General features: G+C 51.9%; 9 protein-coding genes across 9 annotated transcripts; 5 read left to right on the top strand and 4 right to left on the bottom strand.

Moving 5' to 3' along the window:
• Nucleotides 1-266: 266 nt before the first annotated feature.
• Nucleotides 267-1,457, bottom strand: A1O5_04471 (uncharacterized protein; the record flags this gene model as incomplete). The annotated part of the gene is made up of 1 exon (XM_007745077.1): nt 267-1,457. One exon carries the CDS (start codon nt 1,455-1,457, stop codon nt 267-269), a length of 1,191 nt encoding a protein of 396 aa, XP_007743267.1.
• Nucleotides 1,458-2,340: 883 nt separating this feature from the next.
• Nucleotides 2,341-3,217, top strand: A1O5_04470 (uncharacterized protein; the record flags this gene model as incomplete). Its single annotated transcript, XM_007745076.1, has 3 exons — nt 2,341-2,443; nt 2,497-2,677; nt 2,920-3,217. 3 exons carry the CDS (start codon nt 2,341-2,343, stop codon nt 3,215-3,217), a joined length of 582 nt encoding a protein of 193 aa, XP_007743266.1.
• A 184-nt stretch (nt 3,218-3,401) lies between these two features.
• A1O5_04469 (uncharacterized protein) lies at nt 3,402-3,983 on the top strand (the record flags this gene model as incomplete). Its single annotated transcript, XM_007745075.1, has 1 exon — nt 3,402-3,983. One exon carries the CDS (start codon nt 3,402-3,404, stop codon nt 3,981-3,983), a length of 582 nt encoding a protein of 193 aa, XP_007743265.1.
• Nucleotides 3,984-4,298: 315 nt separating this feature from the next.
• A1O5_04468 (uncharacterized protein) lies at nt 4,299-4,562 on the bottom strand (the record flags this gene model as incomplete). Its single annotated transcript, XM_007745074.1, has 1 exon — nt 4,299-4,562. The coding sequence occupies one exon, from the start codon at nt 4,560-4,562 to the stop codon at nt 4,299-4,301; it is 264 nt and encodes an 87-aa protein (XP_007743264.1).
• A 1,048-nt stretch (nt 4,563-5,610) lies between these two features.
• A1O5_04467 (uncharacterized protein) lies at nt 5,611-8,931 on the bottom strand (the record flags this gene model as incomplete). Its single annotated transcript, XM_007745073.1, has 1 exon — nt 5,611-8,931. One exon carries the CDS (start codon nt 8,929-8,931, stop codon nt 5,611-5,613), a length of 3,321 nt encoding a protein of 1,106 aa, XP_007743263.1.
• A 747-nt stretch (nt 8,932-9,678) lies between these two features.
• On the top strand, nt 9,679-11,063 carry A1O5_04466 (uncharacterized protein; the record flags this gene model as incomplete). Its single annotated transcript, XM_007745072.1, has 4 exons — nt 9,679-9,787; nt 9,856-9,894; nt 9,945-10,048; nt 10,104-11,063. 4 exons carry the CDS (start codon nt 9,679-9,681, stop codon nt 11,061-11,063), a joined length of 1,212 nt encoding a protein of 403 aa, XP_007743262.1.
• Nucleotides 11,064-12,630: 1,567 nt separating this feature from the next.
• A1O5_04465 (uncharacterized protein) lies at nt 12,631-14,174 on the bottom strand (the record flags this gene model as incomplete). Its single annotated transcript, XM_007745071.1, has 2 exons — nt 12,631-13,704; nt 13,758-14,174. The coding sequence occupies 2 exons, from the start codon at nt 14,172-14,174 to the stop codon at nt 12,631-12,633; spliced, it is 1,491 nt and encodes a 496-aa protein (XP_007743261.1).
• Nucleotides 14,175-14,892: 718 nt separating this feature from the next.
• A1O5_04464 (uncharacterized protein) lies at nt 14,893-15,206 on the top strand (the record flags this gene model as incomplete). Its single annotated transcript, XM_007745070.1, has 2 exons — nt 14,893-14,990; nt 15,038-15,206. 2 exons carry the CDS (start codon nt 14,893-14,895, stop codon nt 15,204-15,206), a joined length of 267 nt encoding a protein of 88 aa, XP_007743260.1.
• Nucleotides 15,207-16,130: 924 nt separating this feature from the next.
• On the top strand, nt 16,131-18,253 carry A1O5_04463 (primary-amine oxidase; the record flags this gene model as incomplete). The annotated part of the gene is made up of 2 exons (XM_007745069.1): nt 16,131-17,841; nt 17,913-18,253. The coding sequence occupies 2 exons, from the start codon at nt 16,131-16,133 to the stop codon at nt 18,251-18,253; spliced, it is 2,052 nt and encodes a 683-aa protein (XP_007743259.1).
• Between the last annotated feature and the right edge of the window lie 79 nt (nt 18,254-18,332).

Below are 18,332 nucleotides of genomic sequence, written 5' to 3'. Positions count from 1 at the left end.
TATTGGTTGTATCAAGCCAGTGGAGCTGTTCTTCAGGACCGGTAACGGCCCGGTTGTCCGGCCCTTTTGGGCGGCAGCAATGATGACGAAACCCTACTGTGGCCCTCTTGAATAAAACCGGCAATGTCTTGTTTCCAGTGAAGCTTCAATGCCACTATCGGCATCAGGTCTCAGAAAAGACATCTCTCATGTGGATGATGAACATGCTGGGGTCGATTTTGGATTCCAAACAAGACACCGCTTCAGGGCGGGCTCTCGTCTTAGCACTATGATTTTGGTGCGAATCTCGCGACAATCCAGTTCAAATCGTTGTCGTGGGGACGCGGCCATTTCGCATAGTAAAGCCACTTCTGCTCGTCCCTATCCCACTTACGGTGTGGCACAAAGGCGCCGACGGTGTAATAATTGTCGCGCATATACAGCGGCTGGTAGCTGGGCGGTCCCTTGCGATCCAAGAATTCATCAATTCCGGCCGCGGCTTCTGCATCGGTAAGCTGATACTGGCGTGGTTCTAGTTTTGTGATCTTCGCTCCTTTCTTTTCCCATTTTCCAAAACGGATGATGGTGCGAATGGTTGTGTCAAGATGTATTTGCAGAATCCGTGCATAGGTGAGGGGACTCTTGGTCGCTTGCGTAACGATCGCGGCATGTCGATCCAGCAACTTGACATTCCAGTCCGGGTTCCGTCCAGGAGGGATTACTGGCAATGGTTCGCGGCTTTCCAGGTTTTCCTGCCATTGCGCAAGGTCTAGAATGACGTTGAGATTGTTCCACGAAAGAACGCAGCTCATACACGTACACACATTCAGCGGGTCGATCTGCTTGATGTGTTGATATGGGATCTTGTGGATTCGACCCCTGCCCTGCCGTTGCTCGCTCATAAGCGCTGGTCGAGCCACCAAAGGAACTTGGTCGAGTGATACAGGCGGAGGAAAGCACTGCCTGAGGATCCAATAGCGACGGTTCAGGATCTCCTCGGCGATGGATCGCTCGTTATTCAGAATAAACGCGCGCATTGACTGGTTGAGTCGAAGCAAGTTGAAAATGTCACTAGGTTGTAGGAAGCCCAGTATTATGGACAGCAGCTCCTGTGGAAGATCTAGGAATGATTGGACGTCGGAATGCACTTTTCGAGCCTGCCTCTTTTGCTGTCGTCTTTGAAGGCGGGCTGTCTTCTTCGAATGCGATGCCAGGGCGGCTGTGGTGTCGACCAGCGGTTCATTTTCCGCAACAGTTTTATGTCGCCTCCAGGCCACGTTGTTGACATAGTGAATGGGCACCTCATCCGACTGATTGTCTGTCTGTGCCCCGGGTGGATTGGCTGGAAGGGCGACACCATTGACGGCCGACGAGTCATTCTTCGGACCATCCACGGCGTCAAATGCCTCAGACACATGCGATGCAGCATGGGTCTGGTTGGAGGGCGGTTCAATAACATGGCCTGGTCGTTGCGGCATCATCGCTCCTCCACCTTGGAGAGCTGTGCCAGCCCAGTACTTTGTCTTAGAAGGAGATGGCGAAAGTATCCACAGAGAAAGCACATTGAAATAAGGGTGTTTGATTGTAATAAGAAAAATGCAGATACACCGAAGCGAGGCTGAGCAGGCTGAGGCTCGCGGTGTCGACTGTACAGCCATTGCCAAGAAATGACGTCACTGACATCAAACTGCTCTGGTGCTTCTACCAAGTCCTTGCGAGTACCACAGGGTCGAGATGGGTATTACACCAACCGCATCGGCGAACAGTGTCCTGAGTGTCTTCATCTTCCGCTGCTCGCCTCTTTCGACTGGGGCAAATAGACAATCCCTCACTTCTGGCCACTGCATGTCTCATCGACGCGATGATCAGAGCGTGCATAGAGGGATGCCTCATGGCCATCAGGTGTGAAATGATCGAGGCCCGCGACGAGACTGCATGCCCCTTTCTGTAATTGTGATTCTCTCCGGCACAAAGACAACTCCAAGGGCATGTTGATGATGAAGCCCGAACCTGATCCAAGGGTGCGGCATTGGCTTGACATTAAATGAAAGTGAAGGGAAGGGAAGCGAAGTGTTGCTTGAAAACCCCCAGCCTTATATTTGTTTTCCTGCTTCTCTCACTTTCGCTCTCCCTCGAGACCTTCCTGCTCTCATTCCCTCTCTAATTTCGCCTCAAAACCTGTGTCTTTCAGTCTGGCTCACACCGAAGAAGTGTCAGCACAGGCTGAGGTGATAGCCCCGTCATATCTTTCAAGTCTAAGAACTGCGACGTACACCGCAGGGGTTTTTTTTTTTTTTTTTTCGACGGACACAACTAACAGGTTGTCAAGGAGTGATGGGATCTGCTTCACCGTCTCTCAATATGGACGCCAGACCGCTAGCCCTCGAGGACGCTTGTATCATGTGTCCACGTCGAGGTTCTAAAGTGTGCCCCAATTGCAAGGACGCCCGTTATTGTTCCAAGGGTACGGGAATCGTTGCCGCCATTGATGTTGCTTTACGCTAATTATTCTTTGAGACTGTCAAAAGCTGGACTGGAAGAACCACAAGATCATTTGCCCATCCTTTCAAGAACCAAAGCCTAATGTGACCGACCCAAATGGGCGCATAGATGGCATCATCATCGAATGTCTTCCTGAATTTGGCTTGGTGAACTTTCGGCGTGCTCTCTTCTTCCCTGGGGGTGACCAACCGCCCAAGTTTGTCTGGTTCCAAACTTGGATCCCATTTGGAGGATATGAGACATGGGATAAAGAAGAATTCTTCGAGGGGGTTCAGCGGATCTTTTTTTCACTGCACACAACACAATTCAAGCACGAGATGCCGGCCGCGATGCAAGAGATACACTTGACTTGTTCTGCAAGGCCGATGCGACCCAGGAGACACCGAACCTAGCAGTTCGAGCTTTCACCCGCTCAGGAACCTGCTCACGATACTTCAGGGGCCCAATCCTGGTCGTGCGCGGCTTTATCGACCAAGTCGGGAACGACCACATACAAGATGCCGACATGCGCGACTCACGAACCGCCGCAGACTTCTTCAGCTCAGCGCACCGTGAAGGACTCAGTGATCCAATTCTCGAAAAGAAACGCTTTCAGGCGATATTTATTGGTAGTCGCGAAGATGTTGCCCGTTATCGGCTACCGACAAAATACTTCGAGGCTGTATCAATGGCTGCGATTCCGTCTTCCAATCAGAGGGCAGCGGCATTGTCAACCTCTTGGGAATTCCAATTCTGATCCGACCCGATGATCCGCCCAAACCAAAACGCAACCAGTATGGCCTTTGGATCGCCGAGGATGAAGAGGATCGTAGCCAGCAAGTCATCATTGCCGGCCATGACAACACTGATGAACTGATGCGATGTTTCTCTTGCGAGACATTACCTCGACAACAACGGGTTCGCAGGGTACAACTGCTAATATGGCGCGGTTTGGGACCAACGATAGAGACTATGCCGGGGAGAACGGCTTCGGATCTTCACCGAAGTTTTGGAAGATCATGGGAGCTGTTTGGGCGGTTCGCACTGATAATGTGCCCCTGCTGCACTATCATGTCGAAGCGCTTGTCGGTTATATTCGTGACGAAGTTGAGCCCCGCTTGCGCAAGGCATTGGCAGGAGTTCCTTCTGGAGGTGTTGTCGTTGGTCGAGAACACGTCCTCGATTCCATTACCCGCGCCGACTTTTCCAAATATTTCGACACTTTCAAGGCTGCCAAATCGTTCCAGGACATTGGCTGGGCGGCGGTGCCGTCTCCGTACGAGATGCCGAAACATGCCATCCAAAGCCGGATGAAGTTGATGGAGGAAAAATGGGAGAGGCAGAAGGCAGCAGGCTGGAAACAACAGAGTGACGTTGAACCTGTTCGAAGACCTGGAGAAATTGTGCTCAGCAAAATAGGGCTTTTAGCTAGTGATGGACATGATGACGGGCGCGGTGAAGACGCACAACACAATTCGAAATGTGATGCATGGAAGGAAGCTCTCAATGGGGTAAATTTCTGAGCTATTAATAAAGGGCTGTTACTCACGGCCGAATGTGTTATCCATATATTCTTCTACTTGTAGATCATAGAAAGAAAAATCCTCGTCTGCTTTTGTTCAATGATTTAAGTCGCCGCGAAGGCCTTTAATTTACATGGCTGTACAAAATTGTCCACAGGGAGGGACAAATTATGCATCAGTCTTTCGAATGAGCATCTTGCGAAAACCCCTTCCCAAGAACATCTCGCTTGCTGAAAAACCGCACTCAAAAGCCCCTGTCATAGTCGTACATTAGATAGTGTTACAAAGTTCCTCCCCTGACCACCACTCCCTGATTTAGAAGTGTAGCTTGGACTTCAGCCCTTCAAAGGCCATCCCGGGATGCCAGCTCTCCCTTCTCGATTCTGTGGTGGCGGCGGAACTCCTTCTACGCTCGCTCACAACGCTGTTGTTGCGGCTGGCGGAGACACTGTATTCGTTACCCGGCCGGGCCTTGTGAAACAGTTCTCTGCGGAGCGGGACGTCGTAGATGCGGCCGGGTTGTTGGGGTTCGTCGGTGGGGAGGAGGAATGATGGAACGTATTTCTTGAGCGCAGACATTTTTTTTTTTTTCGAGGTTGAGTTTAGATGTTTGTCGGGTTTGTTTGGGCTTGGCTGATGTGTTCTGTTTTGTTTGAGTCTTTGTGACTTTGGCGCGAGCTTGAGATTTTCGGTTCTTTAAAGACAGATTGCGGTTGGGCTTGGAGTTGGATATACTCGGTATAGGCCCTGGTTGTTAGGATTGCAATGTATTGAATGATGCAGATGGAAAACCCGTGCTAAAGACGACTGGTAAAGGGATCATATATACATTCGCACCTGATGCTCATCTAAACAATAATCTCGCAAAACAGACGAGCTGGCGCGTATGAGCGGAGGGAGGCTTGCGTCATGGCAAGGTCTTCTTTTGCTCCAGCCAAAAACCGCGCAACTCTGACAAGCTTCTCCGAGGTTTACAAAGATGCAGCGTATCCAGTTCGAGTAAAGTGCACATCTTGAAATGGGACGATGACCAGTGGGTGGGAACGACATCAACCGGTAAACGGAGCTGACAAAGCGAGCGATTTCTTTTGCGAGCTGAAGAGAGGAAAAGAATAGAGAAGAGAAGCGAAGGTTGAAGTCCGAGGAGCCGGATGTGCCAAGCCATGACGTCACGCTGATGTTGCATCCTGCGCCGCTCAGCCTCGTTCAAGCCTCGTCCTGTGAAAAGACACTTCCAACGTGAGCCAATTCCCGCCTAAGATGATGTTGGATCTTTTGTGGATTATCTGGTCTTTGCTGATGGTGGAGTTTGTGTGTGTGTGGCATCCCTTCTTTCTGATGCGACCCGTACTGCCCGTACTGAGGGTGGTGCTACGCCCAGCCTTGTTCCGAAGCAAGGCTGAGAATCCAACTGCGACAAGCATCCATGGCCCACAAGAGCTAAATTTAGCCTGCCAAAAGCCTCCCGTTGGTGGTAGTAGGCTGGTGTTTCTGCTACAGGGAACTCACAGCAGCTCACAGGAAAACGTGATTGACATTCTTGGAAAAGCAAGCAGAGATTCGAATGCACGCCTATTTGGTATATGTGAAGGCACGCACGTCGTATCCAAACGAGATATCCGCACCCTCAGAATGGTCTTTCGCTTAGAAATGCTTCAAGTATCCGTTTCTTGCGTGCGTCCAGTGCCTTCTTGTCCCTGCCTTTGAGCCGCGCTTCATTCTCAGCCCTAAAGATAACAGGCGCAAATGGTTCAGCATATGCGCTGACAAGTTTCTTTCGTCGCTCTGCGATGGCCGCGTCCGCGTCCGCACCTGTCTCTGAAGTGACCGAAGAGGACGAGATGCTGTTCGTACGGGGTCGACGTAATGCCGGGAAGAGACTTCTCTTGCTAGGTGCTTCTTGTGTCGATGTCGAGAGCCGATGCCCGGAGTCGCTGGAGAGTGTTGATGCTCTCGATCGCCCGAAGGACAGCCGACTTGACGATGTCGGTGTAGTCGGTGTGGCTGATCCAGGAGCTGGAGCTCCGCTGGTTATCATCTCATTGACAATCCTAATTAGCAAGAATGTGATAAAAGTTAGTGACACACTGTGAACTGCAGAAGCAGACATGGCGTCCATGACCAGATCCTGGATCTCTTGGGGTGACAGTTGCGTCTTCCCTTTTTCCAAAGAGCTCAATCGTTTCTCAACCTCAGCCCACGGCCCAGCAGGGACTACACCGTCTCTTAAAGACCGGAGGAAGGACACGAGCGTTTCGGCGAGCACTTCCAGTCGAACGATGCTTGGTACATCCGGGCCAAAGTTTATGTCGAGACGATTTGCCGTGTCCAATGCCTCCCTCACGCCAATCAACAATGCGGACCTTTCTTCACCTTCGTGGAAGGTCCAAGTGTCATGACTGAAAGGCCATGACGCTCCTCCAGTCTCATACTGCCATGGCGGTGTCTCCCCTTCGTGCAACATTCCCCATTCTGCTATCGACCGTTCGATATAAATGGGAAGGATTTCAGTGAGAGTATATAGTTCTTTGGGCGCCGAGTGATGAGCAGCCGAATTCGTGGTCTCCACGTTTTTCGTCAATCCCTTAGTTTTCGAGGGCCGAGAGAACTGTCGCACACCACCTTCAGGTGCCAATACTAACTCGTCAAGCGTACGATAGAACGATGACTGAAGCCATGTCCCTTTGACAGGTATGAAATGATCTCGACCGTTCTCGACCCTGAGTACTAGCACATCTTCGAGTTCTGCGTTTCCGTCGTTCAAGTCGTGTACCAACTCGCCATCAGAAATGTCAATCGTCAGGTCGACAACAGTGGTTTCGCCGGGAGATAGGACAATTTCGTACGTCCCTTTGTGCTCAACATGCTCTGATGGATGGGTAGAGCCAGGCTCAACGCTAAGTTCGAGCCATTTTGGTACAACACGTGCATCTCCGCCCGACCCTGAAGGACGCTCCACGAAAGAAAGTGTGGCGGTTATTTGTCCTGTGTTTGCTATGGTGACCATTCTCGTCTTCTGGACGACGTACCGAACTTCGCCAAAGTGTACAACATTCATGTCTGCCGCACCGTCAGCGTTCGGCATCGGCTCTTCAGAGTGATTGTCCACTACCACTGTTACCGATGGGCGGCCTTCGTTCTCGGCCTTGTCCAGCTGTTTAGCAACATCCTGATGCACCTTCGCCTTCAGTTCCGGTATGACGGCGTCGTATAGGATGGTAAAAACAGCATTCAGTGGCTTGTGGTCGGATGAGAGTACCCGCTGGTGCGAGATGTAGCTGTTTAATTCAATCATGTCTCCATAGTCCTCGTGTGACTGTACGAGTTCTGCATCATGAAGTACATCCTGAGCTTCCTCATATTCGTCGTAGTCATCGCCATACGCAAGTCCATCTGTATCGGGATCATAATCGAATAGTACGTCGTGCTCTGCGCTGGCCTCGTCGATCCCGCGGGCTTTCATTGATTCGTCCTTTTTGCGTGCCTCTTCCCGCTGCCTGGCCCTCTCTTCATATATGTCCTTGTCGCGGCGAGTTCTGTATAGGATTCTGTCACACCAGCTTGGACTCCTCTTCTTGTCTCCCGAATCGAACATCCCAACACTGCCCACGTCATATTTGTAGGTGGGTAAAAAGTTGATGTCTCCTTCCCGCCAGCCGTCGTGAAATGCCTTGCCCAGCCTTTGTTGTGCGCGCAGTTGGTCGTGTGCCAGCAGAGACTGAAGGGTAGTGTGAAGCGAAGCAGGGTCGGATTTCGGGTCTAATACCGGTTCGGCGGTGCTCTCAGTGGCTGGTCTTTCAGCATCTTTGTATTCGTAGTGCGGATTTGGAGCCGGTAGGTGCGGATCACTTGACGAGGCACATACGTAACCCAGTTCACTGTCAATTTTGCGCTTCGACTTGTTTTGGATGTCGTACTCGTTCTGTGTATGAAGCAATAGCAGTCTCCTGACATCCTGGCCGGGGACATCGTTCAGACGGTAGTTGAGGTCGCCAAACCAGAAAGCAAAGTCCTCGTCCCCAATCTTTTCTTCTCCAGTCTCAACGACGTCGCTGTCCGTGACGGGAGAAAACCGAGCTCTGCTTAAAATTTGATTGGTATCCCAAATTCGGCGGGCTAAGGTTGCTTGGTCCGCGCCAGCAGCAAGATGACAATTGATGAAGCAGAGCTTGGTCGCCTCTGCCACCACGAGTCTAGCGGCAACGGCACCTTTATTGCCGAAATATCCCATCAGACCAGTGCCCACGGACGTGGTACTCACCGATTTAATGCTCGGCGCCAACTCAGGAGAGGCAAAGATGAGGAGGAGTAAGCCAAGCAGCTGTTCTTCGGCCACCTTCTTGTAGCCCCTGGGCAGAGCTCGCCTCAAAGACTTCTTCCACTTTTTGGCAGGGTTTGGGTCGGTATAAGGCTTGATGGCTTCAGTCATGGAAGTCACGTCAATGACTTCCTGTAGTCCTAGAACGTACAGGTCGATTTGCTCGTGATGGGCCTCGGCCGGAGCATCATCCAGTGGTGTGGTAACACTCTTCCTCGTCGTCGCTACACGCGCTTCTTGAGACTCGACGGACTCGACGGACTCGACGTTTTTATCGCTGTCAGAATCGTCATCACTGTCCTCGACTGATAGGCCGGATAGATTCTGTGACAGGCCTCTGGCGCCGTGGCCACCGACAAACCAGGCGCCCAAATCCTTCTCGGTGCCACTGATCGCAGCAACATTCCAAGTGCCGACTTTGATTTTCATCGACTTCTTCCGGATGTATTCATCCTTTCGAGCCTTGACAGCAGTCGAGAGGGATTGAGGCTCAGAGCGATCGGCTTCGCGTCCTTGTACTTCGGGGGACGGCGGATAAGCGCCTGGTAGCTTCGTTCCCGATCCCCAGGGATCTCCAGCTTTCCATGGCTTTGGCGAGAGATAGCTCTCCTCACTTGCCCGGGACGACATAGCTACCAACGACGAAGAATCCGTCCGTGATTGTTGATTCCGTTACCTCATTGTGGTTGCATGCCAAGGGCCAGCTTAAATCGAGGTCGAAAGCGACATTACTGTCATGGAAACCACGGGATGTCGTTTGGTGTGATGGACAGCTGTTGCGTTGCTGTTATGATCGCGAGAAGTGATTATAAGGGGGTCTCGTGGCTATTTGATCTTCAGCAATCGAGGTCGCGTGGGCAAGTCATGACATCCTCCCAAAGCTACGGAAGAATGTTGGATGACTTCGGAATGACACAGCCATTCAATCAGCAAGGACACGTCGTTAGGGGCCTGCCGGAGCCTGAGCTTGCCACAAGGGGCGGTAAGCTGGGCAGAGCTGGAGGATATGAAGTCTCTGTTTGGTGCGGCTAACCCATCGGTCCGCCAAGCCTAGCGAGCCTAAACGAGGGTCTGTGAGTGTCTTGGTGCCCCTAAGCTCCTCCCTAAAGCTCACCAGGCTAGTGGCCTAACAAGGACTTGTAGATAGGCACCCATTGTAGGGTTAGTGACACCTGAGTACGCCTCAGGTGCCTGGTGCCCACCTGCGTCATCTCGACAACAACGTCGTCCGGCGCAGCAGCTGCGCAACGTCTTACCAACAAACAACATGGGAATCTTCAAGAATTCCATCCTGGATCTTCTCGCGACCTGATCGGCCCTCCTCCTCTCTCCTCACGATGATCGCTTTGTTGTCAATCCTTGGACTTCAGTTTCATCATGAATACCCGTCCCGTCATCGATGAGTCGGCTGGGCCTATTGCGCTCTCAGCCTCGTTCAACAGCGATGCGAGCTGTTTCGCCGTTGGCCTCGACACGGGCTTCTGTGGTATGTCTAGAGGATACCCTCCCTTCGATCTCGGTAGTGACCTGCTCGAGTGTTGATGTTCTCTCCAGTCTTCAATTCAGATCCCTGCGAACTTAAGGCTTCCAGAGGTACCGCTCCGCCAGTTGAATTCCCTCGGATCGTCACATACTGATACAAGATGCAGACTTAAATGCCGGGGTTGGTACAGCTGAAATGCTTGGACGATACAACTATCTGGCCTTGGTAGGAGGTGGCAAGAATCCTAGATGGCCTCAGACAAAAGTAAGGACTGCGCTGAGTGAATGAAGAGTTGGGAAGCTGATATATATACTGGCAGGTCATGATATGGGACGACGCCAAACAGAAAGTCGCCATCACACTCGAACAAAAGACCGCTGTGCTGCGAGTGCGCCTTACCAAGTCGTGGATTGCCATTGCCATACAGAACAGCATTAACCTCTACAAGTTCTCCTCGCCTCCGGAAAGAACTGCCATCTTTGAAACGGCAGACAACCCTCTTGGATTATGCTGCCTGGGCTCTAGGATCGTTGCTTTCCCCGGTCGCTCGCCAGGGAAAGTACAGCTTGTGGAATTGGGCTCAGGAAACGTGAGCATCATCCCTGCCCACACGTCTGCCCTGCGAGCAATGGACCTGAGTAGGGATGGCCAACTCTTAGCCACAGCAAGTGAGACTGGCACCCTGATCCGTGTCTTCTCGACCGCAAACTGTACTAAAATTGCGGAGCTGCGTCGTGGGGTGGATCCCGCCTATATCTTCAGCATTGCTATCTCCCCCGATTGCAATATGCTCGCTGTCACCTCGGACAAATCGACGTTACACGTCTTCGATTTGCCGCCAAATTCTTCGTCACAGTCACAACCGAACAGCCCCCTCAGTCCTTCTTCCCAACAGCGCCGCTCTCAATCACCACATATCCCTAACATGGCCGAAGAAGAACCGCCAACAAATCAAAAATGGGGCTTTCTTTCGAAGATCCCGCTGCTCCCTCGCGTCTTCTCGGATATCTACTCCTTTGCATCTGCGCATTTCGAGATGGGCGACGAGAGTGTGGGTTTCAATCACTCTACACTATCATATTTGCCCGCGCTCGGCACTTTACCAAATCGGCCGCAAAAAGGAATCCTCGGCTGGATAGATAACTCCACGATCATTTGTATCGGGACAGGAAGAGATGCGCGATGGGAAAGGTTTAGAATTGGTGAGCGGCCAGGAGTGACGGATGAAGGTCATAGAAGTGTTTGGAGGGATGGGTGGAGAAAATATTTGGCAAGCTGAAGGCGACAACTAATTTGGTTCACGGGAAAGCGAATCGAAGTGAACACCGTTAAATCCCTGCTTGGGGATACCCAGACAGCAACGACGGGGCTGTGAATTATTATCGCCATAATCTCGACAAACATCAGACGACAGGAGACGTGCCAGAGTCCCCCGTGGAGATCGCACATCTGTTCAACTGCAGGCGAAGGAAGTCTTTTTGACTTCAAGCAGGGAAGAAGACAATCAACCACGAACCCTATACTACAGGAAATGGCTGCTGGAGGCTGTTGATCCTAATTCTCGGCAGACTGGCGTTGGCTTGGACTGCATTGGAGCTATACTCGCTCAGAAGGGCGAATGGGATACACACGATATGTGATTGTTGGTTTGTTTTTTCCTCCTTGAGTCGATTGATCAAAGGCGTTTTATGACATGTGGCCCAGAAAGTGCGCGTATCATGTTTGGCTGGAAGCAAAAATACCCCTGGCAAAGAAGGATTGACCTCGACAGATGGAAATGATCAATGTTTTAATACATCTTGTGTCTTTTTTCTCCCTTTTTCATCTTGCGAGCCCATCGTGATTTGTGAGCAAAACCTCTGTGTTTTGCACTTCCACAAACGCGGAACACGGAACATGGAACATGGAATACGGCAGCAGGAAGCAGGAACTCGTTCTCTCAAGCGGCAATATGCAATATGCAAAAGGCACAGGATCGATACCTGACAAGCAGAGCTTTTGCAAGACACTGGATTCTACCTATTTAGCATACTAGAGGCCTAGGGTGTGCGGAGGACAGAGGAGGTAGGCCGCGACGGTATGTTACCGCTGCACAAGACTCAAGAAAGACTCAAGACACAAGACATTGAACGGCAATAGAAAACAGTGCAAGCATGCGCATTCACTTTTTTGTTCTGCCCGTTTTTCCTTTTCTTTTTTGCTCTTCGTTTTCCCTCCCTATCCTTCTCTCCGCTTTCTCCCACACTTCCTCAAGTTCCGATTCCGAATCTGAATCCAACTCCACGACCCATTTGCCCCCAGCCACCTAACCCGCCGTACCTACATCCCGAATGTCCAGCAGTACCAAAAGCAAAAAAAAGGAAGGAAAGAAAGAATAGAGGAACACCGACTATCATTTGGTTCGATTTGATTTCCACGTCGCCAGCAGAGAAGGGAAAAGGGTGACCGAGAGCCCCACGAAAGTGAGATAGGGTTGGATAGTAGGTAGGTACACGCAAATCAAAACATCTTCAACTCCAAGGGTTCCAAGGCTCCATCGGCGGAGGAAGTGGTGGAGGATACTGCCAATATTGAGACTGATAAAACTGCAGCTCAAGGGGATGAGGATAATGCGTGGGCAGAAGATGAAATTGCGGCGGCGGGCCGGGCCATTGCCAGTACTCAGTTCCAGGAGCAGGATCCAACAGACTCGGGGACTGAGGAAATAGTTCCGAAGCGGGATGAAGACTGAGACCATGCACCGGGCCAAGATCAGAGTTTGGGCCATGACCAGGACCGTGACCAGTGATCCCCCCCTGTCCTCCTTTAACTCCTTTGCGTCGGCGACGACCTCGAGGAGAGGGCCCCTAACTCAACGCCTTCTGGTACTGGAAATTTCCAAACCCTCCTGGTGTCATGGACCCCATCATTCCGGCACCACCAGTATGTGCAGGGACAGGCGTGTGCGAGGAAGGCCCGCCTCCGCCCTGTCCGCCCGCCATACCAATGTTTCCAGTCTGCGGTGTCGTCGGTGTTCCATTCTGATTGTAGAAGGTCGCTCCATTCATGTTCGGAGTGCTGAAGTCGCGCGTCGTCCCTGGAGCCCCTCCACTTGCGCCACCGGCGGCATTACCACTGGTCGGCATCTGCGCATTGAGTCCCCAGACTTGAGATCGATATTTATCCTCTTCGATTGTGCCGCTAAAGATCTTCTCCTTCATCTTGAAGTACACTTGCCCAGTAAGCAAGGAGTCCGAGCCAGCTTGATGTGCTTGTCCGATCCGCGGAACGGCCAGCTCTTCAGCAATGTCCTGAAGACCTGATTTGGTCATTATGCGCTGAACCATCATCGCCGCTTCCTGGGTAAGAGGTTGTCCGCTATTAACTTGACCCTTTACACCGGCGTGCTTGAGGATGAATTTGATGTCAAACAAGGAAGGGAAGAACTTCTCCAAGTACTTGTGGAACATCACTTCGTCCTCAGGTAAGGGTTTGCAGATCATGAGTTTCATAAGGTAGCCAAAGTCGTAGCCTGAGTGGAAAGAAATCCAATGTACATCGGGGTCCAGCACCAGACCAGAACTGATCAACAGAGCACCAAAATCATTGGGGTCGATTCCATGCTTCGCATGTCGGTCAAAGTCAATGCCAGCTTTTGACAGCATCTGCGTCGATTCTCTCGCGTACATGTCAGTTTCCAGAGAGAACTTAAAGTTGAACTGCCACGTGCATGGTGTAGGTAGGACACTTTGGTGGAACTGAGATTTCTGAGAAGGAGCGGCGTCGGCTGGAGGGAGGGTGCCGTCTGGTTTAAATAGAGTGATCCCCAGCTGAATCATCTTGAGGAGATCGACGTTACACCGTAATGTTTGATAGTGATAGTCTGCCTTTGTGGTAAATTGGCCGATGGGCCGCGCAACAATACCTGGGAATTCGGTGTCCTAGACAATCCATGTGAGCGCAGTCAGGAATGACCACAAACGAAGACACCTACCATTGCAATGTATGGGTAGGTATCCACCAGCTGTCTCAATGTCGCCATCTCTTCCTTGAGATTATGCTTCCACACGTTTCGGATCCTGGCGTCGTCTTTATTCTCCAGCGGACCCCCAAGTCCATCGTATGACTGGTGAGCTTGCACCGGACCTCCTCTTGAGAATCCCATTTGGGCCATTTGACTAGGGAGAAGGCCGCCATCTAGCATGCCGCGCTCAAAGCCATTGTTCAAGTTGCCTGCCAAAGCGAATGGGCTTGCGTTGGAAGACCCAGCGGCACCAAAGGACGGAGTGCCCAGATGAGTGGGAGGCGGAAGGGCACCATGTTGATGTGAGGATGCGTGTGACTGAAGATGATTTTGTTGAATATGATAAGGTCCATTTATGGACTGATTTCCATAGCGAGGAGGCGCCATGATGTAGGTCGAGTAGGTACAGGTAGTCGAAAGTGCGGAGGAGATGTAGCAGACGATGGGAAATCAGATGTGTTCATTGCGGGAGTATGGAAGGTTGTGGTTGAGACGGTTATTGTTGAACCGCCGACTGGTCCATGAGTGCAAGAGTCGAGACCGTCATTCGCGTTACCGGAGAGAAGGATGTCGAGCGTTCATGGTTCAGTGTAGTGATTTGCGCAGACTCGATGTAGATGTGCTAGTGATAGTTCATTCCCAACATGCGGCGGGCAAAGTCTAGCCTCAAAGCCCGTGAGTGCGACACTTAAAGCGGCAAGTGCGCGGCCGTAGTAGGGGGGAGTATTGAACCCCCTAATGACACTACGTGAAGCAGAAACTCACCCGTCTGACAATATTCTTTTTGGCCTCTTGAGGGGTAGTTTAGCTATTATGTGCCATATGTACCCGGCGATGGGTACCCGGTAGTGCCTTTCAGTCTGTCATAATCTTGCTGTCAGACAGTGTGCCACGACAGCAGAGCTGCTTCGGTTGTCACTTGTCAATCGCTTTCAGCGATCAAACCTCTCGTACGAGGTACTCTCCATCAAGCTCCCTCTCTCCCCCTCAAAAGACCAACTCGAGTCTGCCTCTACGCGACTCTCCTGCGAGCTTTAGAGCTTCGACATCAGCCTCCTCCTGGTTCTAACCTGTCAGCGCCGCCAATCATAGCTCCCGGCTCACCATGGCACCTCCGAACAACCCAACGGGGTTCAGCATGAAAGCGTTTACCGATGCAGCAACAAGCAAGCAGTGGCGGGCACGGGATCCATGGGCAAGACAGTAAGCAAGATGAAAGAGCACGGCGAACAATACTGACACAGCTCTAGTGAGGCATGGCGATACACCGGACCTTTCACGAGATGGAATCGATTCAAGAGAGCATTCCCCGGATTTGGAATTGCTGTGGTCGCGTTCACGGGCTATGTTATCTTCGAGCAATTATTCCTGAAAGACTCCCATGGTCATGGTCATGATGAGAGTGCAGGACACCACTAGACAATCCCAGCGCCAATAGGACACTACCTCTACTCACGACCAAGTGCTGGAGTGAGCTGAAGAAAACACCCAACAAGAGAGCACGGCCCGAGTGAATTATTATTGTACATATAAGAGACAACTGGAGTGGCTATGTACAGAAAGCGAAGATGGGAAAATTGGAATAGGCCCTGCAACACTGCCGCACTGCCCTGGGACAGTACAGGCGCGTTCATGATCGTCCAAGACTACCTCCACCAAGGATATGCAGCCTTGCATTCCCTGCAGCGTAGCCTTACGCTCGGAAAAGCTGTAATCAACGACACAGTTTCGTGGAAACAGGAGGACTCGATTTTTCAATTCTACGTGGAAGGAGAATTCTCGGTCAGAAAACTCTTCCCGTTGTCCCTGTGCTCCTTTCTTTGGGCCACCTCAACTTCCTTCGTCGTCTCGGGGACATGTTCGTGTGTAATTCTCGTGACCGCGATGCTGAGAACTCCAGATGTTTCTTGCTCGTGGTCACCTTCTCTTTTGATTCCCCCGAGTGTGGAGTAAGATCTAAACCACAAAGGGCAAATTTTGCCAGGCCAGTCAGAAGTTGAGCATGGATTCTGATGCAGAAAAGAGGAAAGCGACCGCGAAGCCGGCGAGTAGCAAAGATGCTCTTGCAGACCCTTATCTCCTTATCGTCCGTGTTATATGTTATAATGCAGTTGATGGCGAGCTCTGGGTGCTTTGGCCTTGGTGTTGGTGTCGGCTAGGGCAAAGCATTGCCCTTTTCATCGTGAGGAGTTGTCAGTCAGTTCGCCGCCATCAGGCACATAATACATACATATATATCTTGCCTGGACTCTCCGACATTTCCTCTCCTCATCTTCTGCCTTTGTCGCTTCGTTCTGTCTTTTGCTGTCCTTCCAGTCAAGTGGTACTCTCCGCCAGTCAGCCATGGTTCTTGAGCGTGTCAAGCAGTTGGCCCAACAGGTGTCCAACACCGTTGCTCCTCTCCATCCATTTGACCCTCTCTCTTCCCTTGAGATTGAAACAGCTGTTTCTCTGCTTCGATCAGAGTATGGCAAGTTGTATTATAACGCTGTCACGCTGTCCGAGCCCCCAAAGGCTCAGATGCTGAAATGGCTGGCTGATCCCGATCACACACCAAAACCACACCGCGTCGCCGACATTGTGGTTATTACTCCCGAGGGCAAAGTGTTCGACGGCCATGTCGACCTCACAGAGCGCAAGGTCGTCAAATGGGAGCATACTCCCGGCGTGCAGCCATTAATCACCATGGAAGATCTCCAAATTGTCGAACATGTCGTTCGCAAGGACCCCGGTGTCATTGAGCAATGCGGCCTGATTGGCATCCCGCCCGAGGAGATGCACAAGGTCTACTGTGACCCATGGACCATTGGATACGATGAAAGATTCGGCAACTCTGTTAGACTCCAGCAGGCGCTGATGTACTATCGACCTCACGTCGACGACTCTCAATATTCTTACCCCCTCGATTTCTGCCCGATTTACGACGCAAACAAACAGAAGATCATCCACATTGACGTGCCCAAGGTTCGACGACCTCTGAGCAAGGCCCCCCCGAACAACTATCATATGAAATCAATCGAGGAGATCGGTGGCTACCGAACAGACCTTAAGCCGATCAACATCACCCAGCCAGAAGGTGTTAGCTTCAAAGTCCAGGGCCGCATTCTTGAATGGCAAAACTGGTCCATCCATGTGGGCTTCAACTACAGAGAGGGCATCGTCCTCAACAACATTACCTATTTCGACAAGGTAGAGGGCAAGGCCCGTCCTATCTTCTACCGCCTGTCTCTCGCCGAAATGGTAGTCCCCTACGGCAACCCTGAGCACCCGCATCAGCGAAAACACGCGTTCGACCTGGGCGAGTACGGTGGTGGGTACATGACCAACTCACTCAGCTTGGGATGTGACTGCAAGGGCAGCATTCACTACATGGACGCCGAGTTTGTGAACAAGGCTGGCGCCGCACAAACGATCAAAAACGCAATCTGTATCCACGAGGAAGACAACGGTATCCTTTTCAAACACTCGGACTTCAGAGACGACTCTGTCATCGTCACTCGCGCACGCAAACTAATCATTTCCCACATCTTCACCGCCGCAAACTACGAGTACTGCGTCTACTGGACCTTCCACCAGGACGGCACCGTCCAACTCGAGATCAAACTTACAGGCATCCTCAACACCTACGCAATGAACCCTGGCGAAGACACCAAGGGATGGGGTACGGAAGTCTACCCTGGCGTCAACGCCCACAACCACCAACACTTGTTCTGTCTGCGCATTGACCCCAACATCGACGGGCCCAACAACACAGTATTCCAAGTCGACGCCACCCAGGGCGCCGGTGAGCCGGGCTCCGTTGAGAACTACTACGGCAATGCCTTCTATGCCAAGAGGACCAAGTACACGACTCCCGCGGAGGCCATGGCGGATTACAACGGATCCAGCTCACGGAGCTGGGACATGTGCAATGAGAACAAGCTGAACCCTTACTCCAAGAAGCCCGTGTCGTACAAGCTGGTGAGCAGAGAGGTACCGGCACTACTGCCCAAGGAAGGATCTCTAGTGTGGAAGCGGGCCGGTTTCTCGAGGCACGCCGTGCATGTGACAAAGTGTAAGTTCTCTCTCTCTCTCTCTCCGTTCGCGAGATATACAATCTCTAACCGTCGTCATGTATGTAAATAGACTCGGACGACCAAGTTCACCCGGCAGGGCGCCACGTGCCGCAAACCTCGGGCGAACCATCCATGGGCCTGCCGCAGTGGATCGCAGCGAACCCGACGGCCAAGATCGACAACGAGGACGTCGTGCTGTGGCACACCTTTGGCATCACGCACTTCCCGGCCCCCGAGGACTACCCGGTCATGCCCGCCGAGCCGATGATGCTGCTGCTCCGGCCGCGCAACTTCTTCGTGCGCAATCCCGCCCTCGATGTCCCCCCCAGCTACGCGCGCACGCCCAGCGAGGTCGCCGCCGGCAAGAGCGGGTGTGCTTGTTCGAAGGACAAGTTGAGCGTGCAGGTTTGAGCCCGGGGGTGATTTGTTGTGGATATGCATGTGCGAGATGAGTGAGATTGAATTTCTTTATATTTGTCGATATCATGAT

The sequence above is a fragment of the Cladophialophora psammophila genome (assembly GCF_000585535.1).
Source record: "Cladophialophora psammophila CBS 110553 chromosome Unknown aczJe-supercont1.6, whole genome shotgun sequence".
In the NCBI taxonomy this organism is placed as follows: domain Eukaryota; kingdom Fungi; phylum Ascomycota; class Eurotiomycetes; order Chaetothyriales; family Herpotrichiellaceae; genus Cladophialophora; species Cladophialophora psammophila.
The sequence above is the reverse complement of the archived record's forward strand: the minus strand, read 5'-3'. Positions and strand labels throughout refer to the sequence as shown.